The sequence below is a fragment of the Pseudorca crassidens genome, chromosome 3 (assembly GCF_039906515.1).
Source record: "Pseudorca crassidens isolate mPseCra1 chromosome 3, mPseCra1.hap1, whole genome shotgun sequence".
Classification (NCBI taxonomy): domain Eukaryota; kingdom Metazoa; phylum Chordata; class Mammalia; order Artiodactyla; family Delphinidae; genus Pseudorca; species Pseudorca crassidens.
Genome location: NC_090298.1, coordinates 156,435,399 through 156,461,217, shown reverse-complemented (window position 1 = coordinate 156,461,217; position 25,819 = coordinate 156,435,399). Strand labels below are relative to the sequence as shown.

Sequence of the window (25,819 nt, the reverse complement as noted above, 5' to 3'; positions counted from 1 at the left end):
AACAGGGGACTGACTGGCCCTCATCCATACAGCTAGGGAGTAGCAGAAGGCCTGACTCCAGTATATACTGCCTGCTGTGGCTCTGGTAAGGGCAGGGCCTGAAACAATTGTCCGAGCTGGGCCAGCAGATGGCTGACCACTTGAGTTCTTCCTCTTTTAAAGCTAGAGCTGGGACGGGGGGCGGTGAAGCTCTGGGGCTCATCTGGGCCCCTCCTCAAAAGGGAGAGGCCCACTCATCTACAATATTTGTCACAGAACTCACTGCTGAATAATGATGCCACATATTCCATGTTTTCTTATCATAAACCTGAAGTGCAGCCCAGGCTGACAGCTTTCTCACCTTACAAATGAGAAGACGAGTTCAGAGTGGAGAAGCAGCTTTCCTCAAGGTCATCTAGCTAAGAGCAGACAGACTCGCACCTTCCACCTCTCGGGCTAACGTTCTTGTCCGTACACTAGAAGCTGCAAGCTTCCAGCCTAAGAACCACCTTAACCTGCAGTGTGTTTTATTGGTCTTCTATTGCGTTGCAATTTAAAAAAAAATTTTTTAAATCACGAAAAATTAGATTTCCTAGCAAGTGCAGATATCCAGTTTCTCTGAAAATCTGAAGTTGTGGCAACATAAGGCTTATATCCCTGAAAGGTTGTAAATAGCCAGAGCTGAACAGAAGCCACACCCCCTACAGGGGACACACTGGCTTCATCAGTCCCCATCACCTCGCGCTGTCTCAGTCATCCAGCGGATTCACTCACTATGTTACCTGCCTGGTCCTGGTGGGCCTTTGGATTTGAGACGCCTGCCAAACGCTATGGCCTTTCTGCTGAAATTCGTCCCAAATGGCTTCCCTGAGGAACAGAGAATGAGGTTAATGAGATTGGTAAGATTCTTTCCCAGGAACTTGGTGCCAGGGATTACCAGAGGCAGCCCAGAGGTGGGGTCCCTCCCAGGGGATGCTCTGGGGAAGTCCCAAGCCTGGTCCCAGATCTTCACCTTCACAGATGGGGCTGGGGGAACCCCTCCCACATCAGAGCCTGTTGGGGGCAGGCAGATGGAGCCGTAAATCACGTTAGCCTGTGGCAGCTGTGCAAAAGCTATGTTTCTGTACGTTTGCTGCTGAGCACACTCTGAGAATCCCCTTGACCCCGTCAGTCAGCAGCACGCATGCCTGGCCACTCTTTTGCGAACCCATATCCATTATTCTGTCGTGTCTTCTTCACCAGGCGAGCAGGACGGCCAGCTGGAGCCTTGCACTTATTCAAAACTCGACTGAGGCATCTCAGGGCGGCGGGGCAGCTCCAGGCTGCCTGGGTTTGAATTGTGCCTCCTTCCTTCACCACACTTTTAGGCAAAGAACTTCTCTGTGGCCCTGTTTTCTGCTCTGTAAGGTACAGCTGCCTTGTAGGGTTACTAGGATGATTATAGTAAATAGTATGAGCGAATTCCTTAGCAGAGTGCTTTATAAACAGCAAACGCTTAATAAACGTCAGCTGGGTGATTAGTGTCACGATCACCAGGTATCTATATATTCTGTTGGCTGCAGGTGGTTTAGGGCACAGCCATCAAACCCAGTAAACAAACTAACAAGATCGTTCCAGATGATTTAACATCTATGATGAAAACAAAGGGGTAAGGAAAGGGACCTGGGGGATGACAGAGACCTCTTTGGAAGGTGACCTTGTGGGCTGAGGTTTTTCAACCATGGCACGGCGGTCATCTGGGGCCAGTCCATTCTTTAGTGTGGGGGCTGTCCTGTGCGTTGTAGGATGTTGGGCAGCATCCCTGGCTTCTGCCCACTGAATGCCAACCATGTCCCTCTCCCAACTGTGACGACCAAAAATATGTCCAGACATTGCCAAAAGTCCCCTGGAGGGCACAAATGAGCCCCGCTGAGAATCACTGATATAAGGGATTGAGAGAGGGGAGCATTCAGATGACAGAATAGATGGCTTTGGAGAGATGGACTTTGAACCCAGAGGGTATGAGGAAGTGGAACCTTAACCCTGACCTTAATCCAGGCATTTGTGATGTTTAGCCGATTTCCTTAAACTGAATCACTCTCACTACCTCCATAATGGGTTCTGTTTTTCTGGAGAACCCCACCCGATTCAGAGCTGAGATGTCAAGCCTCACCCACTCCCACTGCCCAGCCTGTGTCCCAGGGAGGCCCAGCTCCAGCTCCGAGGGCAGGAGCCCGTCTTGCTGTCACCCAAGCCCACAACCTCTTGGCACCAGTGTGGGTGCCCATCCCCGGAGGCTGACGTGGGAGAGGGAGGGAGGGCTGGCTGAGAGAAGGCCAGGAAGAGAACCCAGAGAGGCCACGAGCAGGTGATGTGTTTATTGCGGGACCACTTTTTTGAGGGGCTGGGCTGGCTGTGAGGTTCTACTGGGGGGGTGACGACGACACGGATGGACGGACCCTCCCAAGCGCCCAGCCCCAGAAAAGACAAACACAATAACTTGGAATCCAAACCAGTTGCACATAAATAGAAGGAGGTTGGCAAAAGAAAAAGAGAAAACAACAAATGAATGTGCACTTTCCTATGCTAGTGTGACAAAGCGGCCCCGCACCGCCCACGTCCAGGCTCTTCTTTACTCAGCTTCCACGCTGAGGCTCCCATCTGCTCTGAAAACCGCCTTCAGATCTGACTCCTGGCAGCCCCCCTGCCAGTCTCCTGGACTGGCAACCAAGTCAAGAAAACCAAGATGGGTTCTTCTCAAAAAAAAAAAAACAACCAAAAACCGCCTTCGTGGTTCTCTGCACCTCCCAGTCCTAGGGGGTGAATAATGGGACCTCTGACCCTAAACCAACCAAAAAATAAAACACGCTGAGCACAAGCCGTGAGTCAGAATAAAAACATATTGCACATGCTTCCAAGAGTCTTCCTGAGAGCCCTCTCACTGCAGAGACCCAAATACTGGCTTCTGATCCATCCTGTCACTGGCTGTCAGTCGTGTAACAGACCCTGCACACCCCCAAATCCCCAAAGCCAGTTGGCATCAGGCATACAATCCCACATTACGAGCCTCTGCTCTGAGCCAAACTTGAGGCTGAGGCTGGGTTTAGCCTCAAGCAGGAGATGCATGCGGTGGAAGGACGTGAGTATTGCTGGGTTTAAATCTTTGTCTACTTTTCAACAAGCTTCCTCCTCTGGGTGGTTATCGAAGTTCTACAGGTGAACAGAGCATCCAAGACGTGGAATCTTCCAGAACCGAGAGCCTGGAAAGTGGTTCTCCCCAACTATATGCTTTTGCAAAGGGCGCTCTGTGGTTAACCACAGGTCTGCCCCAAGCCGGGTTAAAAATCTACAGCCCTTGCGTGGGACAGGCAGTGTGGCAATCACCATCATCTTTCTCCTAAGGACTTTTCAAGTATCACAAAATCCCTGATACAGCATGTAAACAAGACATCTTACTGAACAGAAAGCTAGGTCACTTCGGGAAGCAGCAGCATGTGAAATATCTAAAAGGCTGAAGAGGGTTTTAGGTTCCATAACAAAGCAACAAGACAGCTGCCCACTGTGCCTCGGAAGGCAGACAGACGCTCGGGCACGAACACACACACAGGCCCCTGTGGATGGAGCCAGGGAAAGAAAAGCACCCCAGATAGCATCTACCGGGGGTCTGGAGACACATCAGGCTGCCCCCTTTTCAGTGGTGTAGCTGCCATCGGCAAAGAATAAAGGAGTCTTTGATGCTAAAACCTGGACGTGCTCATGAACTGCTGGTCTGCATCCAGACTGGGGACCTGGCCTCTTCCCAGGTCTTTCTCGACCCGCTGGGCCCCTCTCCAGGGGCTGGCCACCGAGCCATCCCCTTGCATCCCAGCCACACGTGGAAGATGTTTTCCAGAGCAATGCTCTTGGGTGAGGTATGTCACTGCCTGTTTTGCCCCAGGTCAGTTTTATTTAAAAAGAGCATGCACCCTCTCCGTTCAAGGGTCCTGAGGCTCTGCGGGGACAGCCTCCCAGGCGCCTCACTGGGCTGAGCTCCCTTCGTCAGCATCCTCTTCCTCTGCCCAGATCTCCAAGGCCTCCCTGCGTGGCTAAAGGTGCCCTATCTGTCGAAACAGCCCGCAGGGAACGCGTGGCTCCCGCTGAAGTAGCTGCTCCCGTAGGTGGCGGCGAGGCAGTGTCTGGGCTCAGCTGCAATAGCCATGTGCATGCTGAGGGACGTGGGCAGCGGCACGGGACACACGTCCAGGGGCTGGAGGGTGGGGTACAGGGCATGGAGGGATGAGCCGCTGCCCCCTGAGAGCAGGGTCCCCGAGTGGTGGGCCTGCAGCGAGTCCCGATAGGCCACGCACAGGTCCTGCACGGGGGTCTGGAACTGGGCCAGGGCCATCGCTGTCGGCTGGCCGAGGCCGGGGTAGGCGGGTGGCTGGAACAGCACCTGGGTGGGAGCTGGGGGTGTGCCGGGCACCATCGCCAGGGCCTGGCTCTTGACCGCGACGGCATCCTTGAGGATGTTGTCATAAGCTCTGAAAGGAAAGGACTTGGGTGAGACTTGGGAGGTCAGAGGCTCCAGCACCAGACACCTGCCTTGCTGAGGGGGATGCCAGGAGACCCATGTGCTGTGACTGCTGGGCCTCTCCCAGCCTGGGCTCACTGCCTGAAGCACTGCCTCAGCTGTTCTCTGACTAAACTCAGGCCTCAGATCTCAGCTTGGATCTGCTTCCTACAAAAACCCTCTTCTGACCCCTCAAGACTAGCCTAGCTGTCCCTGCAGCCCCTCTGCACTGCCCCACCTTGGCGGTCAACACCGCAGATGATAACTTCCGGTCACTACCTGGTCCTTCGTGCAGAGTTCGAGCTTCGACCCATCTGCTTTTGCTCAGCGCTGCATCCCCACACTGGGCACAGCGCCTGCCCTGAGAGGGCAGAGCTCCCGGTGCTTAGGTGAGCACAACCTCTGCCTTCAAGGCACTTCCAGCCAGCTCCATCCCCGGCTAAGCTAGCAGATTTCAAGCAGGTTGCCCCCAGGGACCTAAGTGTCTCCATCTGAAAAGGGGGATGGAACAGGTCTTTTGCCATCTCAAAAAAAAAAAAAAAAGCTTCCCGTAGTAAATCTTTTTGGGAAAACAAATCAATTCGAGGCTTCGGTAAGAAAGGAACAAGTGGAAGCTGCAGCAGGTCTGAGCAGGGGGCTACCCCAGAGGGACAGCCTCGGGGAAGAGGCAGGGCTGGTGGCTCAGTATCCAGGGGCACCTACCCTCACTCAGGCTAGACCGTGTTCTCCAGCTTTGGGCACCCTCTAGAAGGCGAAGATTCTAAAATAAGGGCTAGGGAGCAGGACTGATTCCAGAGGAATGGGACAAAGGCAGTTGCACCAGGAGGCTGAGAGGTGGCTCTTCAGGGGCTGTCCCCGTGGTCAGCGGGGCCAGCATCCAGGAGATGCCACCAGCCGTTGGGTGGAAGAGAGACCAGGTGCAGCCAGGCGAGGGCTTTCTGTCCTCTCTGCCCTCCTCCCTGCAGTCACTACTGAGCTCTTTTGCTTCTGATATCAGTTTCAGGGTGTTCTGTCTATGATGCCTTTAAGCATCCTCTCTGAAACACTGAACACTTCCTCCCCAAGATCCCCAAGGACCCTTGCAAGGAGGCTGTGGCCTCTTACGTGAAGCCACTCTGGGCTTAGCTGGCTAAGAGTCAGCTTTGTGGCCATGTCTGAGAAAAGGAGCTCATAATGAGAGTGTCTCAATATAATCACCCAGAAGACTGACTGATACACTGGGTCAAAGAGCCCAAGACACTCAGAAAGACGTGCACAGAGCCCTTCTGCTGCTGCACTCTTGACCTACAAATTGCAAACCCAAAGCTACTCAAAATAGGAAGGACCAACTCCCCGAATCCCAATTCTGTCAGGAGTCACCACGGCCCACTTTCCGTGAGCCATCAGCCCACCATAAGCCTCCAGGAAATTGCCTGAAGTGGGTCTTATGAGCAAGTGGAACTTCGGTATTTCCGAAACACAAAGGATCAGGAGGGGAACTTACACCAGCAGGATTTCGATGCATGTGCTGAGATGTTCCAGGGAGTAGTTTGAGATCCTCTGCAGATCTCTGGTCCAGTAGGGAGAGAGCTGAAGGCAAATCCTAGAGGCCCCGACGCAGGCTGCGGCCACCACAGAAGGCTGGAATTTGTAGAAAATATGATCTGAAAGAGAATCACAGAGAAAGAGTCAGCATCAGAAAGCCTGGTCCTGGAGTCCTGCCTTGTGCTCCCTGGTAGACAAATGATTAGGTCCAAGGTTGTTCACTGCTCCCGCAAACACGCAAACACACACACACACACACACACACACAATGAAAAATTAAAACAGCATGAATTTCCATTCTTGAATCTTAAAACACCTGGCTCTCTCAGTCTGGGATTTCTTATGTCAGCCTAGAGCAGCAGTTTTCAAAATACCATCCCTGGCTTCTAGGGGCTGCAGTGGGCTTGCTGATGCGCTACAAGCAGAACTGCCAAACACCTGTTCCTTCCTTTGGCTGTTAGGGGTGACCGACACACTGTTTCAAAGGCTTCTTTTTGAGGTTATGACTGAAGGCTACTTAGTAACAAAGCCTGGCCCTCAGTAGGCACTCACTAACAATCTGTTGAAAGAACTAAAGAATGAATGAATGCCTGTAAGTGTTTGATAGTCTTAACTAAAATTGGAACTTGACTTATGTTTACTGGGGAATCCTCCCCCCCACCACCCCAGCTTTACTGATGTATAACTGACAAATAAAACCTGTACATATTTACAGTGTACAGCGTGATGTTTTGGTACATGTACACACTGGAAAATGATCTGAGAAATCTTAACGTCCTACTTTGATATCTGGCAACATGGCAAAGCTGGGACTACTTATGTGCAAAGGCAAACCGTTGAAATTCCCACAATTCTCATGAAGAACAGTCAGTTATCAGCGCATTATTATGCTGTCTTAAACTGTTTATGACTTTCAATGATTTCAACATTTGCCTGTTAAAGTATGAATTAGGCAGGGTGGTACGGTTACAGACACAGAGTCAGACTCCCCAGGTTCAAATTCCAGCAATGGCCTTGGGTAAGTTACTTCACGTCTTGAGTAACAACTAAGGAAACTGATTCGTAAAATGAGAATAGCACAAATGATTTTCATGTGAAGTCGTTGTGAGGTTCAAATGAGACAATGCATGCAGAGAACTAAATAAGGTGCCTGGTACATAATAAGTGCTCATTTAATGCTTGATATCACAATTGTTGATGTTGTTACTGATATTACTGATATTTGGTTTGCAGTGGGTTATCAGGTGGTTGTATCAACAGTATTTCTGACCTAGTGCTGTACTTAATACCTAGATCTTTAGATACTTCAAATAGAACTCCCCAAACAGGGCAAAAGTTTATTGCTAAAGCAGATGTAAACATAATCCTCTCTCCCACCCTACCTGTATAATGATAGCTCTTCCAGAGTGACCTACTTGTGGATTTGCATTGTGTTCCAGATTAGTGTATAAAAAACTACCAGGGCTTCCCTGGTGGCGCAGTGGTTGAGAGTCTGCCTGCCAATGCAGGGGACGCGGGTTCATGCCCCGGTCCGGGAAGATCCCACATGCCGCGGAGCGGCTGGGCCCGTGAGCCATGGTCGCTGAGCCTGCGCGTCCGGAGCCTGTGCTCCGCAACGGGAGAGGCCACAACAGTGAGAGGCCCGCATACCGCTAAAAAAAAAAACAAAACAAAAACTACCAGGTGATCAGTAAATAGGCTACCAGCTGCCTGCATACAAGCTGCTACTTCTCTTTTACACGTTACTGCTAACACATGGTTGAATCGTCGCTCTTTCCCTGCTGATCCCTGCCAAGTGGAGTGATCTGGTGATTTGGGTGGATGGGCCCCCATCAGCAAGGACTCCCTGGGGCAGGTCTCTCAGGGCCCCTGACCCCGGCCCCCATGTGGGGGGGGGGAAGGGCGGACAGGCCCTGACATCAGCCCCACCTTGCAGGGTGACCTCTAGGAAGTAGTGGGCGTACTCCTTGAGGCACTCTTTGGTCTTGCGGGGGCAGGTGGTGGGCCAGCTGTGGCAGTGGTGGTCCTTCTGGCTGACGGAGGCCAGGAGGTAGTAGTCGAGGAAGTGGGCGGGCGTGGGCAGGCAGAGGTTCCAGCCGAAGGCCTCCAGCAGCAGCAGCTCTGTGCTCAACAGCTCCTTCTTGGTAAGGGAGAAGTTCTGGCTGCTCAGGATCCTCGTGCTGTTTATCTGTTCCAGCTTGGGGACGTGGTCTTCCCTATCCTCGAACTTACCTGAGGGAGAAGCAGAGGTTACTGGGACTTTTACAACACTTGCTGTAAAAGCCCACCTTAAAGTACCTGGACGGTGCTGGCAGGGAGAAGAGCAAGCCCAAAGGCACACATTCCAGATCTGTCACACCTGGGCTCGAATCCCCAGGCCATCACTTCCAGCTGTGCTGTGTGGTCATGGAAAGGTGTCTCACCCTCTCTGTGCCTCAGTTCTCTCACATGTAAAATGGAACTTATACATCCTAAAGATTTTGTCAGATTCAATGGGAAACCTCACACCAAATGTTCAGACCAGCAATGAGGATCACAGAAGGTGATCGACAGCAGTTAGCAACAGCAGCAAGGGCCTGGGGAGTAAGGTGGCCCTCCCATCTGGTCCTCACTAATTCAGCCTCAGGACTGGTCAGGGGGCCATTGTCACGGTGACCTTGCAAATCTGGTCCTGTACCTCCAGACATGGAAAAGCCCTTCAGTGGCTCCCCAGTATCTTCAATACTGAGTTTAAACTCTGTCAATGGGTTCTTTAGTTTGGATTCCCCCAGACACAGTTTGCTTGGGATGTGAGCCTAGGAAAGATCTGTAAGTAGGAAAAGACAGGAAAGGGACAAAAGCCAAAAGGGCACTTGATCTTGAAGAGGTTTCTGCACCCTTATGCTCACTGCAGCATTATTCACAACAGCCAAGACAACCTAAGTGTCTCCTTTCAGATGAATGGATAAAGAAAATATGGTATTTATATACAATGGGATATTATTCAGCCGTAAAAAGAAGGAAATCCTGCCATTTGGGACAACATGGATGGACCTTGAGGGCATTATGTTAAGTGAATAATGAGAGAGTCAGAGAAAGACAAATACTGTTATGATATCTCTTACATGTGGAATCTTAAAAAAACAAACTCAGATACAGAGAGCAGACTGGTGGTTGCTGGAGGGGGTGGGGGATGTGAAGATAGTCAGAAAGGACAAACGTCCAGTTATAAATTAGTCCTGGGGATGCAACGTCGGGCATATTGACTACACTTAACCGTATTGCATATTTGAAAGTTCCTAAAAGAGTAGATCTGAAAAGTTCTCATTGCAAGAAAAAAAAGTCTAACTATGTGAGATTATGGATGTTAACTTATGGTGGTGATCATTTCACAATATATGCATATATCAAACCACTGTACACCTTAAACTAATGCAGTCTGCCAACTGTATTTCAATAAAACTGGAAAACAAAAAAAGTGGCGTCATGTAACTTCCAAAGCGAGGCTTTAAGAGGTCTTGCATCTTCTGCCTTTGCCCCGCCTGGAGTGCCATTCCCAGACCTCTGTGCAAGGAATCAAGTCTAGCCTGTTGGAGGTGAAGAGGCCACAAGGAGGAGAACCAAGATGCCCAGGCAGCAGCCCAGCCAGCACCGACTCTCACACACGTGAATGAGGCCACCCTGGACCTTCCAGGCCAGCGGATCCTCCAGCAACTGTATGAAGGAGTCCAGGTAATACCAGCACAGGAACCACCAAGCGACCCACATCGTTGTTGTTTTAAATCACTTAGTTTTGGGGTGACGTGCTTTGCAGGAACAGACAACTGGAATACATTCATATCAATGCACAGTGGCAAAAAGATGCGAAACCCCGCAGACAGACATGTCACACAGCTCGGGAAGTACTGAAGGAACAATGACCTCATACTGGAAGGTCCTGGAAATAATCTGCAGGAAATAAATCCGCGTGGCGCTAGATACAAACAAACAGAAATAAAACACAAGCCTGGGGTTATCCCACTCAAGGGTCAAGGAACCGAGGACTTCCATAGCAACGTCCCCCTGGCAGTCATCAGTTGTGGAAGGCCCTAGTGGCAGCCTCTGCTGTGGAGGGCTCTGCAGGCAGGGGGCGTGCAGCCACCACACCCTCACTCGGGGGAACCACGCACACCTGGCTGTAGCCTCGGCCACGGAAGTTCTCTGCAGGCACCGTGCCCTCCTTGCCTACGAGCCTTTGTCCACACAGCCCCTCTGCGCAGAGCACCCTTCCCCATCCCCTCTTCACTCCGCCAAGCTCACCCCGTCCTTCACCTTGAAGCCACTGCCCCCTGGAAACCTTCCCTGACCATGGTCCCCACGTGCTGCCCAATGCCCACATCGGATGGTGGTGGCCTCGGTCTGGTCACCTTGGCCTCCAAGCCTAACCTCACTGGCTGCAGAACAGCTGCGGGAGCAGGTGTCGGAAGAGGCACTGGGCGACCAAGTTGAGCTCCGAGCACACATCTGTGCTGATGAAGGGAACAGCCAACAAATCATCCACACACCTGTGCTCAACTGCCAGCGCCCCCTGACCCAGTTCTCAGCAGACGCTCAGGCTCGCTGAGAGATAAGGAAGTAACCACTTCAGGCAGGCGGCCCTGCAGCAGATACAACACATTCCTCACGAAGGCCTCAAAAGACGTCACTGAGAAATGAAACACTGACTCTGGGAAGCCTGCATCCTTCTTCTCAGGGAGCCAGGCAACAGCCCACGGGGTGGGCAGAGATGGTGACGTGAAGCTCTAGTGCTTGCCACGGAGGAGCAGAGACGATGCTGACCGGTCCCGAAGCGGCTTACAGCAAAGCAACCCAGACTCATCTTCCAGAGCCCCATCCACGGCCCCTCCGGCGGAGCACACACCTTATTCCCTTGCCTTGTACCAGGGCAACTCAGGCAGGAAAAGGTGAGGACAGTGCTGCCCCTTGCTCAAGGGGAAGAGGCTCTTGAACGCTGAAATCCTGGGTAGGGGGGACCCTGCTGACCAGGCCTTGCTGCCTTCCGCAGCCTCAGGGCCCCTCGCCCTCCCCAAGCACTGGATCCAGCCACACTTGGAATCTGGCCCCTCCTCCAGCGGGCATGCTCATCCCCTCACCCCCTTATCATGTGTCCTCCAGAGCTCAGTTCAGAGGCCGCCCAGTGTCATCAACGCACTTCTCACACTCGGATTGTTTCATCTCAAATAGTAGTAGCAGTGGCCAGCACCTGACCATTAATAGGTCATTAACAAGCGTGAGCCCCAGAAGGATAGGAACCATGTCCCACGTATTCGAAGGTGTGCCCCGAGGTGCCAGCACAGCCCCCGGCACACAGTAGATGCCCAATGCCTATTTGTTGAGAGAATGAATGGTTCTCTCTGGATAGCTGAATTGTAGGCCGTTTGAATTGTTCTCCGACGCTCTCTGATTATCTGTATCTGCTATTTTTTTCTCCAACAATTCACTTATTCTTTATGCAAATTAAAAAGAAAGAAAATAATATTTTTCTTGCAAAATTGTCAAGGTTTCCCTGAACCTTGGGCTGACCTGAGCCAAGGCTGTTCGCAGGCACTCGATAGCTAGAGCTCTTTTCTTCCCAGAGCAGAGGGTGGCACGGTGAAGGTCACCGCTCTGGCAGAAACCTTTGCATCTGGTACCTTTAAAATGGAGAGATCTGGTGTCAGCACCTTAACCAAGCGAGCAAATGCAGCATTGCTAGTGCATCGTGCCGGCGGTGGCACCAAGACCCTTCCACGGTCTTGCCGGCAGCCAGCAATCTATTCCGATGGCAGATGTGCTCAATCAGATTAATTTCTCCCTGCCCTCAGTGCTTTTCAAACCTTTCAGAGTTCTGCCTTTTCTGCAGCCACCAGGCCCAAAAGGGATCACCCTCAGATGGAAGGGGCCGTGGATTACTGAGGAATCTGATTCATCTGCTCTCTCTGCTCCCCACACTGGGGAGGCTACATGGCGACCCACCGCACTGCAGAGCAGGGCGGAGCTGGGTCTGAATCCTCGACAAGTTGACCCTGGACCTAAAAGCACTAAACTCCACAGGCTGTTCATTTCTTCTCTAGGAATCCGCCCCAACAGAGAAAGCATAGCTATGCAGGATGCAAAGTGCTGTAAGAAGTACCCAGCACACAGATATGGACAGAGCTCCCATGCTGGGGCTGGGCACCAGGCTTTGTGCTGGACACACAACAGATCCTCCCAGGTAGGTTCTGTTCGGAGCCCCAGAGGCTCAGAGAAAAAGCTCACGCAAGCACTCAGCTCCACACCTAGGAGTGACCTTACAGCCCCTGCTCTTAGCGAACAACACATTTCACAGCCAGCAAAGATTTTATGAGTTTCCTGGTGTTGCACGTGCCCGACAGACGTTTCCTCCCCTCCTCCCATGACCGTGAGCCGGGCAGCCCTTTGTCCCCAGCCCGCCACCACCGAGCACCGCCACTCAGCTGCTTGCTCCCTATTGACAAATGGCACAGACAGCAGATGCCTGGGAGTCTTTAGGCAGGTCCCCCAGGAGGGGTGGGGTACATTAGTCCGAGTCTTTGCAAGTCAGACAAGAGCCACAGACTGTCTTCAACTTGTGTGATGTACTTTTTATTTGGAAAAGTTTCAAATCCACAGGAAAGAAGAAAGAACTGAACAATGAACCCCGACGACCCTTCCCCAGATTCACCAATAGCTGACACGGAGCCACACAATTGCCATGTGTGTGTGTGTGTGGGGGGGGGTATATAAATATTGGTTTTACTGGACCATTTTTTAATTAAGTTGCAGGCATGACATGCCACCCCTGGATATTTCAGCATCCATCCCTGAGGTCATTTTCCTACCTAATCATAATGTTACTAGCAATTGCAAGAACATCTGCATTAATGTAGTTAACATTTTCTAACATTCAATCCATATTTGACTTTCCCCAAGGGTCCCAAAAATGCCTTTATAACCTTTGTTTTTTTGATCCAGATCCAAAAGGCTACACATGGTGTCTGTTACATCCCGTTGGTCCCATTCTTTGTTTGTTTTTCATGACATGGACTCTTTGGATGAATCCAGGCCAGTTGTACAATGTCCCATATTCTGGATTCCCTGATTGTTTCCTCATGATCAAACGGTTTGAGCAAGAAAACTACAGAGGTGACGTTTTGTCCCTCTTAACAGATCACATCAGGAATTATACAACATCAGTTTGTCCCAGCAATAGCGATGCTACATTTGATCGCTTGGTTAAGGTGCTGACATCAGATCTCTCCATTTTAAAGGTACCATTCTCCTGTGAAATTAATAAGTCATCTGTGAGGTGACACTTCAAGAATAAGTGAATATCCTGTTTCCCAACAGCTTTTAACTCAATGGTTTCGCATCCATGGAGGAGCCTTTCCTGAATAAATTATTACATTGGGGTTGAAAAAAAGAATTTTTAACAATTCTACCATTTCATCTACATTTTTCTTTTTGGATATTCACACTGTCCCAAATTTGAACAGTGGGAGCACTGTCAACATACTAAGGTTAAGAAAAAAAATCCTAAGCCTGTCAGAGCACTCACCCTGAATCTGGGAGGCCAGCCACATGCACATGAGCCCCTAGTGTTGGTGGCAGTGGTGAAACATACAAACAACACCTCTGAGGATGCCCTGCACACCAGCTGACGGATTGCTCCCACACTCCCAGGGGCTGGTGCAAAGACAGCCTGAGCCACACTTGGCAGGTCATAGAGTTAGTTAGTGGACTGATGACCGTGAGGCCACCAAGTGACCTAAACTCTTAACCACAGACTAGGCCACAGTGGCCAGACACTGTAAGCCAGCAAGCCTCAGGAGTGACACTCACACACTGGCTTTTTTTTCTCTCTCTCTTTTTTTAAATGGCATTTAAAGAAATTATAGTAAAATGCACATAACAGAAAATGTACCATTTTAACCGTTTTTAACTGTACTGTTCAGTAGCATTAAGTACATTCACACTGCTGTGTAACCAATCTCCAGAACTCTTTTCATCTTGCAAAACTGAAACTCTATACCCATTAAACAACTCCCTGTTTCCCTCCACCAACCCGATAACCACCTTTCTACTTTCTGTCTCTATGAATTGACTAAAGACTGGCTCTTTCTTCTTCTACCTACTGTCCTGACAATCAAGCCTTAAAACAGACCAAACAGATTCCTGACTTTTCTGAAGTAGGGTCAGGAGAAGCAGTATTTTCAATTGCTTAAAAAACAAAACAAAAACCAAACTCTTTATTTTGGAAAAATTTTTAAATACCAAAAAAGTAGAGAAAATGTTACAGTGAAGCCCCATGAATGCATTATGCAACTCTAACACTCATCCACATTTACACTGACTTTAGAAAAATTCTTAAATAAAAACAAAAACAGCACAGAATGGGAGTCTACAAAAAGCCAGTGTTGCCCGTTTCTCAAGCCCAGGCCCAGCGCTGCCCACTCTCTAGACAGGTCCCAGTTAATCCCCCCAACAGTCCTTCATGCCTGGCAAGATGCCCATTTATAGACTCATTCAGGATTACCTGCTGCCCATTCAGGAGGTAAACCTAGGCTCAGACATGAGGCCAAAGTTCCCCGGCTAAAGAGAACCAGGTTTTAATGCAATAGCTATTAAAACTATTCTTCTTTGCTAAAGAAGTACAATGCCTTTAAAAAGAGTCAAAGCTGCTCTTTCTGAAGAAAGGCCTCTCTCCTATTTGAAGCCCTCCCCCCGCCCTTCATCTGAGAAAGAGAAACAAAATTTGATGAGGAATTGAGACCCCATGGCTACCCTCCCCCTTCCCGCAACTCCCTGCCCTACTCTGTATGCTGCTGATGATAAAGGGAAGGGAGGGAGGCAGGTCAGAGGGTAAAGAGCCACCCCAGTGGCTGCCTGGCCCTCCAGGTGGACCTGACATCTTCTGAGCTGACTGTAGAAAAGAGCTGGGCGGTAGAGGAGCTGAGGACCCAAGAGGAAAGAGAAAGCCCTGGTGGAAAGGGCTTTTCACCAGTACTTGGGAGAGAAAGCACTGGGCCCTTTAGTCCCCAGGCTGGGCCAGGCTGAGTGGAGACCTTTCTGATACTAATTCTTCCTTCTTCAGATCCTTCCTTCATCGAAGGGGAGAGCAGTGGCCATTAGGTGGGGCAGAAGCGGCCAGCTTCATTTACAGCTGGAGCCCGTGCTCCATAACAAGAGAAGCCACCGCAATGAGAAGCCCGCGCACTGCAACAAAGAGTAGCACCCGCTCACTGCAACTAGAGAAAAGCCCGCGCACAGCAATGAAGACTCAATGCAGCCAAAATTAAATAAATTTATAAAAATAAATAAATAAATAGAAGAAAGTGATCTGCTGTGGGACAAATGCTGCTGTTGTGTAGCAGCTGAGAGCAAGGACTCGGGAGGCAGGGTTGGGGGGCGGTGATGGCCACCTGGGTCCCCATCCTAGCTGTGTGCTCATGGGAAAGTTACCCAACTACTGGGCCTCGGTTGCATCCTCTGTCAACTGAGGAAAATAACAGTGCCTACTTCACAGGATTGTTCTGAGGATTAAATGAGCAAACCCACACAAAGAATTCAAAACACTGCCTGGCATAGAAACAATAAATGTTAACCGTTCCATGATCACTGAGGCCAGGATCTGCCCTCCACCCGCAAATTCTGATTATAGAAAAAAATGCAGTGAGTTTGCAAGTAGTTTTTATTTTATTCTTTATATTTTTTTCTATTTTCTAATTTTCTACAAGGAACAAACACCACTCTCCTGCTGAGGAAAAGCAGTTTCAACTTCTCAGAAGACGGGCCCCTAGAAGCCAGAACCGGCAAAGTAACTGCCAGAGAAGGTTCCTGAATGTGGATCTGCCCTAGTCCAGGACTAGGACACAGGGAAAGGCAAGGCATGCTCCTTGAAGACCAATTGAAAATCCACTCCTAACATGAAAATAATCTCATCTCACCACCCAGAGAGGGGACAGGCTGGCATATTTCCTTTGGGCCTGAAAGGGGTTTTTGTTTTTGTTTAGAGGACAGTGATCTTTATTTTAATTTTTAAAAAATAAATTTATTTTATTTATTTATTTTACTTATTTATTTTTGGCTGTGTTGGGTCTCCGTTGCTGCGCGCGGGCTTTTCTCTACTTGCGGCGAGCGGGGGCTACTCTTCGTTGCGGTGTGCGGGCTTCTCATTGCGGTGGCTTCTCTTGTTGTGGAGCACGGGCTCTAGGCGCGCGGGCTTCAGTAGTTGTGGCTCGCGGGCTCTAGAGCGCAGGCTCAGTAGTTGTGGCTCATGGGCTTAGTTGCTCCACGGCATGTGGGGGTCTTCCCAGACCAGGGCTCGAACCCGTGTCCCCTACATTAGCATGCAAACTCTTAACCACTGCACCACCATATAGTTGATTTACAATGTTGTATTAGTTTCAGGTGTACAGCAAAGTGAATCAGTTATACATATCCACATATCCACTCTTCTTTTTTTTTAAGATTCTTTTCCTATATAGGCCATTACAGAGTATTGAGTGGAGTTCCCTGTGCTCTACAGCAGGTTCTTATTAGTCATCTATTTGGAAGGGGTTTTAAAACCAACTGAAAGGTGCCTTGCTGGTACGATCGAGACCAATGCTGACCAGGCGGTGGGTGTCCCGTGGAGGGCAGGGTTCTGTGACCAGGGGAGTGAACACCCACCACGTGGAGCCCGAGTCTCCTAGGCAAGGCAAGGAGGGGCTCTAATCTGGAAGACAGTCTCTGGGTGTGGGGAACGGGTGCCTAATGAAGGACTCTGAGCTCTGCCCTCTCAGACTTCAGCACCAGCAGGAGAATGCGTATAATGCAATTCTGGCCATAAGAGCGGAGAAGGTACTACAAGACACGAGTATTCACTACAGAGAGGGTTCAAGGCTACTGCAAATAAAAAGAAAATAAAGATGAATGCCTAGTTCCCAGCAGCCAAACTGCAGACAGCGTGAGGAGTGGACAGGCTGCCCAACGTCAATGTCCGGGTCTTTGTGTGAGCCGGGCTGTTCTCCTAACAGTAAGGACACTTGGATTTTCTCAGAAGGGCAACTGGCTTGTTCCAGGCAGGTGCCCAGAGACCTGCTGGTCATGCTTGGCTTGAAGTCTGCTTCTTTAGGACGGGGACTTGATCTACTTCGTACATTACAGTCTCCCAGGCTCAGCGCATAGTAAGTACATGTGTGTGGAATGAACCATCGTCAACGAAAGGGCCTGTAGGCACCCCTACTGTTTACCCCCATCTCCCCGGGGCTGAACACAGAGTCTGCCATATCGCAGAGGTGGAATAAATGTTTTTTGACTGGTTTACCCATGCAGGGTCAAGGGCTCCTGAACACTGCATGATTAATGAACCCATGCAGCTCAAGATTCCCCCTCCTCTCAAAAAACCCCAGGCCTTGGCCAAACAGGTCTGGGCACTAGAATTGCTAAGGCAAATGGTGTGATTTCTGAATTTCCAGCCCAGCCAGCTATCCAACCGGCACGTCACACAAAATTCCTCCCCCCAAATAGTTCTAAGCCTGCCAGTCTGCAGAGATGGGAACAGGAAATGGAAAATCACCGTGTCCTCACTCACTGTGCCATAACACTGGAGCCCCGAGCCCGGATCTGCTTAGCGTGGCCCTCACGTGACAGACCACTGTTTTCAGTCCACCCATGCTGTGTGGCCACTGCCAAAATGTCACCGATTAGAAGATGTACCACTGATGTTGCAGCAGCTTTTTGGAGGAAATAATAAACTATGGTCATCTGAAGCGCACACATCAAAGGTAAGACCTATCCTGGTTTCTGAAATGTGAAACCATGGCAGGGAGGAAACTGAGTGCTGGCCACTCTTGCATGAGAGGCAGGGAGTGTTAAATTATTTTCTGCACGGGGGCAGCCACATTTCCTCACAGATTTGGGTTTAATCCTATAAATAAATCTTAGGCTTTGTCTGAAGTACACCCCTGAACAAGGCCACCTGGAAAAATTGCTCCCTTTGCATCTGCTGCCTACAATTAGTGCCCCAGAGGGGTCCCAAGCATTCCTAGCTTTGGGGGGAGCTGGGGTGCCTTCCTTCATCCTTGCCCAGAAGGGAAATCCAGGAGGGATTAGGACTGCTTCCCCCCACTTTGCTGTCAAAGAAGCTGCTTCTCAGTCATCAAAGCAGGGGGAGGGGAGCGGAGGGGAGGGATGCAGGGATGAGAGAGGGGGAGTGAGGCACTTTCCTAGGAGAAAGACAGGCCTCTCCTAGAATCTCCCAAGACCCAGAGGCAGTGCCTTTTTTGGTACCTGCCCTAAGAAATGAGGCTACTGATTTCTGGCTTAAGAATCCTTAAAAGCAGTTGGTCTGGGAACTCATTTCTCACCTGGACACCCTGGACAGGACAAGGCAGAAAGGCAGAATGCAAATGTACTCTCTGCTGGGAGCACAGACAGAAGCTCAAAGTGGATGAGGGGCCAGGATGGGGGAGAGACAATGCTCCTCTTCTGATGGTGTGTTGCTCTCGTGGAGAAGCACGTGCTTCCAAAGGCTCCCACACATTAAGTTCAATTTAAGAAAAAAGGGATCTGCTCAGCTGTTGGTCAAAACCTCTGCAAGGCAATTCAGTGCTACCCACCAAAACCTTAAATGCACACACCTCTGACCAAAGCAATCCCACAGACATACCTCAGTGTGCAAAGATGCAGAGGAAAGGACAGCTGTTGTCATATTGTTTAAAGCAGTAAAAAAAAAAAAAAAGAAAGAAAAAGATGGCAATGTAAATATCCATCGACAGGGAATCATTCTATAAATGTCAGTGCTTATAATATGGAGAACTCTGCAGTCAGTAAAAAGAGTAAGGTAAATCCATACAGACGGGAAAGATGTTCCCTAAGGTACCACGAAGAAAACACCTTTGGTATTAATCCACTTGTGCAAATGTAATGGATTCTGATTATTCACTGTGCACACTGATCTGGTGAATACAGAACCACGCTCCTAGAGGAAGATACAGGGTTAGGTTCCTTTGAGCCTCTGATCACACCCGATCAACACATAACCTTTTTTGTGTATTTCTGTTTACTGTACTGTTGACTCATGATCACTGAACTCACAGCCAACAGCACTTACACCTTATACCTGAGCAAAGCTTACCTAACACACACATTTTCTCCTAAGGTACACACACCACAGCCTTCCCAAACGTAGCAACACGACACCGCAATTCAGCACGATGGTTAGGGCCCGTGTTACACAGCAAAAACACCAACAAGCAGAAAAATGAGAAAACATGGCACTAAACAGCAAAAAAAGGACACCTGTTATTAGTATGAGAGCTGAGAAGGCACAGCGCTGCCTTGTTCAACCTCAGCTAGGAACAAGCACGCCAGGCGATTCACATCTTCTGCTGCTCAGCACGTGTCCACGAATGACCCGAAAAGTTCCGGGAGTATTGATTTTGGGGTTACAAATAAATTTTAGTGAGTAGGCGAATTCACAAGTATGGAATCTTGGACTCATGAGGGCTGACTGTATGTTTGTATATGCACAGAACATTTCTAGAAAATACACTCGATCCATTTTGGAAAAAGATGTAAGGAACTGTTGCCAGAAGTTATCTCTGGAGAATGAGATGGGTAACAGATTTTTTATTTTATTCTTTGAATCTCATTTACAAGTGAGCACATCATTTCTAATTTTAAAACTCTACAGGAGGGAGATGGGCCTTTCTGCAGGTAAGCACAGCAGAGCATGACAGACTCACGCCAGGCTACGGGACCCTGCCCTGCAGGAGGACCTATGTGCAGAGAGGGGTCCTTCCCTTGCAGAGGCCGTGGGACCACCCTCCTGCTTGATGTTTCCCACTCCTGGAGAGGAGGATGAGGGCTGAGATGAAGGCCAGCATTGGACTCAGGCTCACCTACAAAAATATGGAAGTCAGAACTTTATCCCAAGAAACAGATGGACTTGTCCCCCTGAGCTTTCCACAGCTTTTCACAAGCCAGAAGCCAGGAGCAGGACAGGGCTCACCAACAACTCAGCACTAAGAAACCTTGTTTAGGGGCTTCCCTGGTGGTGCAGTTGTTGAGAGTTCGCCTGCCAATGCAGGGGACACGGGTTCGTGCCCCAGTCCAGGAAGATCCCACATCCCACATGCCACAGAGCGGCTGGGCCCGTGAGCCATGGCCGCTAAGCCTGTGCATCCGGAGCCTGTGCTCCGCAACAGGAGAGACCACAACAGTGAGAGGCCTGCGTACCGGGGAAAAAAAAAAGGAAAGAAAAAGAAACCTTGTTTTCCCAGGGAGTGGAGTGGGGGTCTGGAAGTCACAATGAAAGAAAACAGAAGTCTGTAAAGAGAAAGTATGACGGAACTGGGATTAGAAAGGAAAAAAAAAGAATAGAAAAAGGAGGAAGGGAGGGAATCTGGCAATTTTGTTTAAGGGCAGTTTTTGGGGTTTTTTTTTGGCCACACCACGTGGCATGTGGGATCTTAGTTCCCCGACCAGGGATCGAACCCGTGCCCCCTGCATTTGAAGCGAGGAGTCTTAACCACCAGACCACCAGGGAAGTCCCTTTACGGGCGGTTTATACGGCTGTTAATCTATGATTCATTCCCTCCTCTCACTCCCGGAAATGAAAATAGGTTTGTTTTCCCAATTCTGAAAATACATAAGTACATCTAGAACTGGAAGGATACACCCCAAACTTTGGGAATGGGACTATGGATTTGGGGGGAAACAATTTTTTTACACTAAGTCCTTCTGTATCTTTTCTATGTTTCTAACAATAAAAATGTATCTCATACTTTTTGTATCATCACATTTAAGGCCATGCTACCGTAGCAATACCACCAAGCATGCCTCTTGTCTTTCTGGTTTTCTTTCCCTCCCTCTCTCCTTCCTCAGGCTGGTCCATGCCCTGCAGCTAAGAACTCAGCACCCAGTCATCTCTGAGCAGTGACAACCAGGCAAAAGTAAAACTCCAAGTTTCTTTAAAAAGTTCAACATAGAATGACCATATATGACCAGCAATTCCACTCCTGGGTTGCTACGCAAAAGAATTGAAAATAGATGTTCAAACAAACTGGTGCCCGAGTATTCACAGCAGCACTAATCCTAATAGCCAAAACGTGAAAACCACCCAAATGTCCATCAACAGATGAATGGATAAAAACAAATGTGGTCTATCCATACAACAGAGATTATCTAGCCATAACAAGGAACGAAATACTGTACATGCTACAACACGGATGAACCCTGAAAACAGAAAGTGAAAGAAACCAGACATAAAAGGTCACATGTTGCATGACGCCTTTTCATATGAAATACCCGTAAGAGTCAACTCTATACAGACACAGAACAGACTGGTGGTTGCCAAGGGCCAGGGGTGGGAAGGAATGGGGAGTTACTGCCTAATGGATACATGGGCTCCTTTTGGGGTGATGAACATGTTCTGGATCTAGAGAGAGGTGATGTCTGCACAACAGCATTAATGTACTGTCACGGAACTATATACTTGACAGTGGTTAAAATGGTAGAGTCTATGTTGTGATGTGACTTCTACCTCAATTAAAAAAAAATAAAGCAAAGTTCCAAACTGTGGGACCTTGGGCCTCTCTGAGCCTACAGAATGGTCAGATGACAGCACAATCACACAGGCTGGTTGTGAGGCTTCCAAGTGATGTGTGTATAAAGTGCTTGGCACGGGGCTGGGCGCATAGAAGGGGACCAGTGAGCAACGAAGCTGCCCCCGCCGGGACGACGATTATTACGTGGCACCGTGAAAGCCAACTCACCTGCAAGTGGTGGGGTTTCTGTGTTGTCAAATTGTCCTTTTAGTTAAACACCAACAAGCAAAAGACAGTTGGGGGGGGGGTGCTGTGTGAGATGAAAGACTAAAGAAGAGAGTGGCTCTTCTCTATTTATGGTATATTTATATCTAGATTATATTTATACTAGAATTCTCTCCTGTGTCAAGGTAGGAAATGCAGTTAACTTGGTCCTAGAAAGGCAAAGGGTGGCTTTGCCAGTGGTCCCCCAAGGAACAACCCACAAGCTCTTGCTTTTCTGCCCCCTTCCACAGGCTTGGAGACATGCGTCCTTGACTGGCTCCTGTTTTATGGGGGCAGAAGGGGCTATGTGTAGGTGAGAGGGCTCCACCTATGCAAAGGCCCTTACCTGGAAGCAGCTTTAAAAACCTAAGAATGGACATATGGGGGCAAGAAGGACTATCCCCCTTCTTATCTGGGAATTAATTATTTGCAACAAAATTAGCAGAACTCAGAACTTCCTGAGGCAAGGTGAACCCCCTTGTGGCTGACAGTCGGCCTGGGGAGAGGGGAGGGAGGAATGAATAGGATTTCAGGCTGTCATGGAAACTTTTCTTTCCTGGGGCCTCTGAGCATATGGCAGGTGTCCTGAAAAATCCGTTCCTGCTGCCCAAAGCTGGCTGCTGTCCTCAGACATGTGGGTGAGGGCCTCTGCCTCTCCCTCTGAAAGGCCCCCTCCCTCTGCCACGGCAGCAGGCACAAAGGAGTCCCCAGTGCGCACCTCTCATCCCAGCTCCCCAGAAAGATGCTGGGAGCCTCGGTGAACCCATGGAAATCCGAGTCCCCTGCCCCCAGGGCCCTCGAGGCAACCCGCAGATCACAGACTGCAGCAGGCCAGAGGCCACGGTGCAGACTCCTCGAGGGCCGCTGCAGCGGGGACAAACCCCCCAGCTCCTCCCAAGACGAAACAGAGCTGCGTGCTGATTTGAGACTTTGAAGTAGTGAGCAGGCTGGACTCCCAGCAAGACAGGCTACCCTGTATAACATGGGAAATCCAGTTGGCTCAAGGTAGAGAAAATCACAAGTCAGGAGGCTGTAAACCCAGAGCAGCCAAAGGGATTAAGATAACAGCAGGTGGCAGGTGCCAGGGTGGAAAACAAGGCAGAATTCTGAAAACTCTAAAGCCATGTGTCTGGACCTGGGTGATTATGCTGGAGGGTCTGTAGCAGCATGCCAGGGACAGACAAAGCCACAGGAGAAAATGGGCATGGTGGTCTCAAAGCATCAGAGGGAATAAAGCACTGGGGAATGGGGAAGGGAGCCATAAAATAAAATAGGACAATAACATATTGTAGCGGAGAATGTAAGATGTGATTGAATTTTAAGGAGAAAGGACTAGATGTCAAGGAAATGTGACTGCAGCTGGCCACTTTGGGGTGTCCCACTCGTCTGCATGAAGGGCAACTTGGCCCAGCTCTAAGGGAAACTCTGGCTCCATTCATTTCCTTTAGCCCACAAATATTGTTTTCATTTTATTTCATTTTATTTTCTTTGGCCACACCACACGGCATGTGGGATCCTAGTTCCCCAACCAGGGATAGAACTCCCGCCCCCGGCTCTGGAAGCACGAGAGTCCACAAACCTTATTTTTTGAGGCCTTATTATGTGTTCCTTTCCCTCCCTGAAACTCACTGCTTAGCGGGGGGAGGTGAGTGTCAATCAAAAGTCCATGAGGCCGTGCGGCTGTACCTCAGGGAGGCCTTATGTACACCCCACTCCCAAGGCGGCAGAGGAGGCTTTCTCAGGGATGTGAGTACAGGGCCCAAGCACCATTTAACCAGGACCAGATGGGCAGGGGGAAGGAATGGGAGGTGCTGTGGGCAGAGGGAACAGCATGTGCAAAGATCTGTGACAGGAGGGGCTTGGCTGGAACCTAGGGATGGAAGATGAGAAAGGCCTGAGGTCAGAGAGGCAGGACCCTGATGCACGGTCCTTCTAAGACTGTTGGTAAATCAGGGGGCAATTTTTAGTTGCAGCGTGGCATGGCAGACTGTGCTTTAAGCAGATGACCAGAGTAGTAGCATATTCATTTCCTACCTAGGCAGACAGATGGTCAAAGCCATGCCGTGTTTTGTTTTGTTTAAGATTTTTTTTTTTTGGATGTGGACCATTTTTAAAGTCTTTGTTGAATTTGTTACAATATTGCTTCTGTTTTATGTTTTGGTTTTTCGGCCGTGAGGCATGTGGGATCTTAGCTCCCCGACCAGGGATCGAACCCGCACCCCCTGCATTGGAAGGCGAAGTTTTAACCACTGGACCGCCAGGGAAGTCCCCATGCCATGTGTTTAGTGAGGTCTCACTGGAAGATACAAACTCCAAGAGGCCTGTGCCCAGGCTTGGAGACTACACAATGGGTCCTGCTTGGGGCCCACACAAACAGTCACATTTCTAAACACCTCTAAGAACAGTGGTTGCTAGGGCTCCCCCCCCACCCCCGCCAGCAATTTCAGAAGCCCTATGTCAGAAAGCAGGTAACATGGGGTTAAGACACAGGTTCTGGCACCATGCAGTTCTGGGCTCAAATCCTGTCTGCTATAGATGAGCTGGGTGACCCAAGGCAAGTTTCTTAACCTCTCTGTGCCTCGGTGAAATGGGGGTACTAAAAGTATCTGTCTTCTAGTGTCACTGTGTGGATTCATTAAGATCAAGCTGCTAAAATCCTCATCCCTTGGCCTGGTACATTATAGATGCTAAAGGAAATGTTGGTTATTATTACTATGGTTCGCATTCAGCTAAGGATGAACACGGAAGTACATGCAAAGACCATGGAAATGTAGAACGATTCGGGAGCGCCCGGGCTCACCGGGTGAGGAAACAGCACGGGGAAAGAAGTGGGTTCCACGTACTTGCGAGCAGAAGGCAGGAGACTGCCACGGCGTAGAGCTGCTTGGAGGTGGTGATGTTATAGCGATCCAGGAAGTGGTCCAGCAGGTAGACGGCCAGGTGCCGGGCAGCGGGGCAGAGCTGGCAGTGGCTGCTCAGCAGGGTTAAGATGTCAACAAAGAACCGGCGGCTCTTCAGGAGCGGGGAGTGGGCTCGGAAGGTGGGCAGCTTCAGCTCCTGGAACAGGCAGGGCAGAAGGGGGGTCAGGGCTGTCTCCCGAGAGCCTCAGAGGCCCACCTGCTGGCTGGTGAGGAAGCATTGATTCCCTCCACACCCTCTTCGTTTTCCTTCAAGTCCCAGGATGGCAGTTCCTCTATTCTAGAAACTCCTGGACCGTCTCCCACCTGCCCTCACTGAGCATAGGCTCGTAAAGTGTCAAGAACATGAAGACAGAGGCAGGTGAAGGAGCGGGTCATTCCCAGCAAAAGCTCGACTATCTGAGATGCACAAGGCCATAAAACATGTAGGAGGCCTTGAGTTGGAGACCCACATCCAAATCTTGGTTCTTCTACTCAACCAGTTTGACAGACCTTGGTCAGCCTGCCTTCACCTTCACTTCTTCCTCAACAGCAGAGGATTAAATGAAAAATGGATGTGAAGCACCTATTTTGAAAAAATTCGCCATAAAAAAGTTGTTAAAATAACAGTACAAAGAACTCCCAAATAGCCTTCACCCAGATTCATTAGTTGTTGACATATTACGTTTTCTCTCTCTGCAGACATATGTGCTTTTTTCTAAAAGTAAGTTCTAGACATCATATATCCCCCAGGAGGTGACTTTTCCTTTGTAATTCATACACTGCCGTGTCACCTGAATTTATTTAGTCTAACGCAATAAAAACCAACAAGAGAAATGTCACCCAACCAAGATTTTTATGACGGAAAAATTTTTCTTGTATATCTACTATATTTATAATTTAACCAAAGTAGACAAGACACAATTTATTTAGGAAATGTCTTAGCAACATTTTGTCAAATAGGGAAACAAAATTGAGGAAAAACAGGAAAAGAAATGCTGGCAGAAAGGGAATTGTGAGAGCTCACTAAGGGCAGCGTCCCTGGGGGAGGAGATTAAAACAAATTGGTGCCCATCCTCCGTCTAATGCCCTCTCTTAAC

General features: G+C 49.5%; 1 protein-coding gene across 4 annotated transcripts in view; it reads right to left on the bottom strand.

The window, feature by feature from the left end:
• Positions 1–25,819, bottom strand: part of CCNJL (cyclin J like) — a 157,068-nt gene that overhangs the window by 104,372 nt on the left and 26,877 nt on the right. Inside the window, exons 3-7 of one of the 4 annotated variants that reach the window (XR_010942359.1) lie at positions 24,666–24,879; positions 7,961–8,263; positions 5,991–6,150; positions 4,391–4,478; positions 754–846 (exon numbers count right to left, since the gene is read on the bottom strand). Coding sequence is in view for 3 of the 4 variants with exons in the window: in XM_067732958.1 (XP_067589059.1) it covers positions 4,055–4,478; positions 5,991–6,150; positions 7,961–8,263; positions 24,666–24,879 (1,101 nt within the window). In the remaining variant the exon portion in view is untranslated. Of the gene's footprint in view, positions 1–715; positions 847–887; positions 4,479–5,990; positions 6,151–7,960; positions 8,264–24,665; positions 24,880–25,819 lie in introns of those variants that run through there. The other 3 variants (XM_067732960.1, XM_067732961.1, XM_067732958.1) reach the window with 3 other exon arrangements.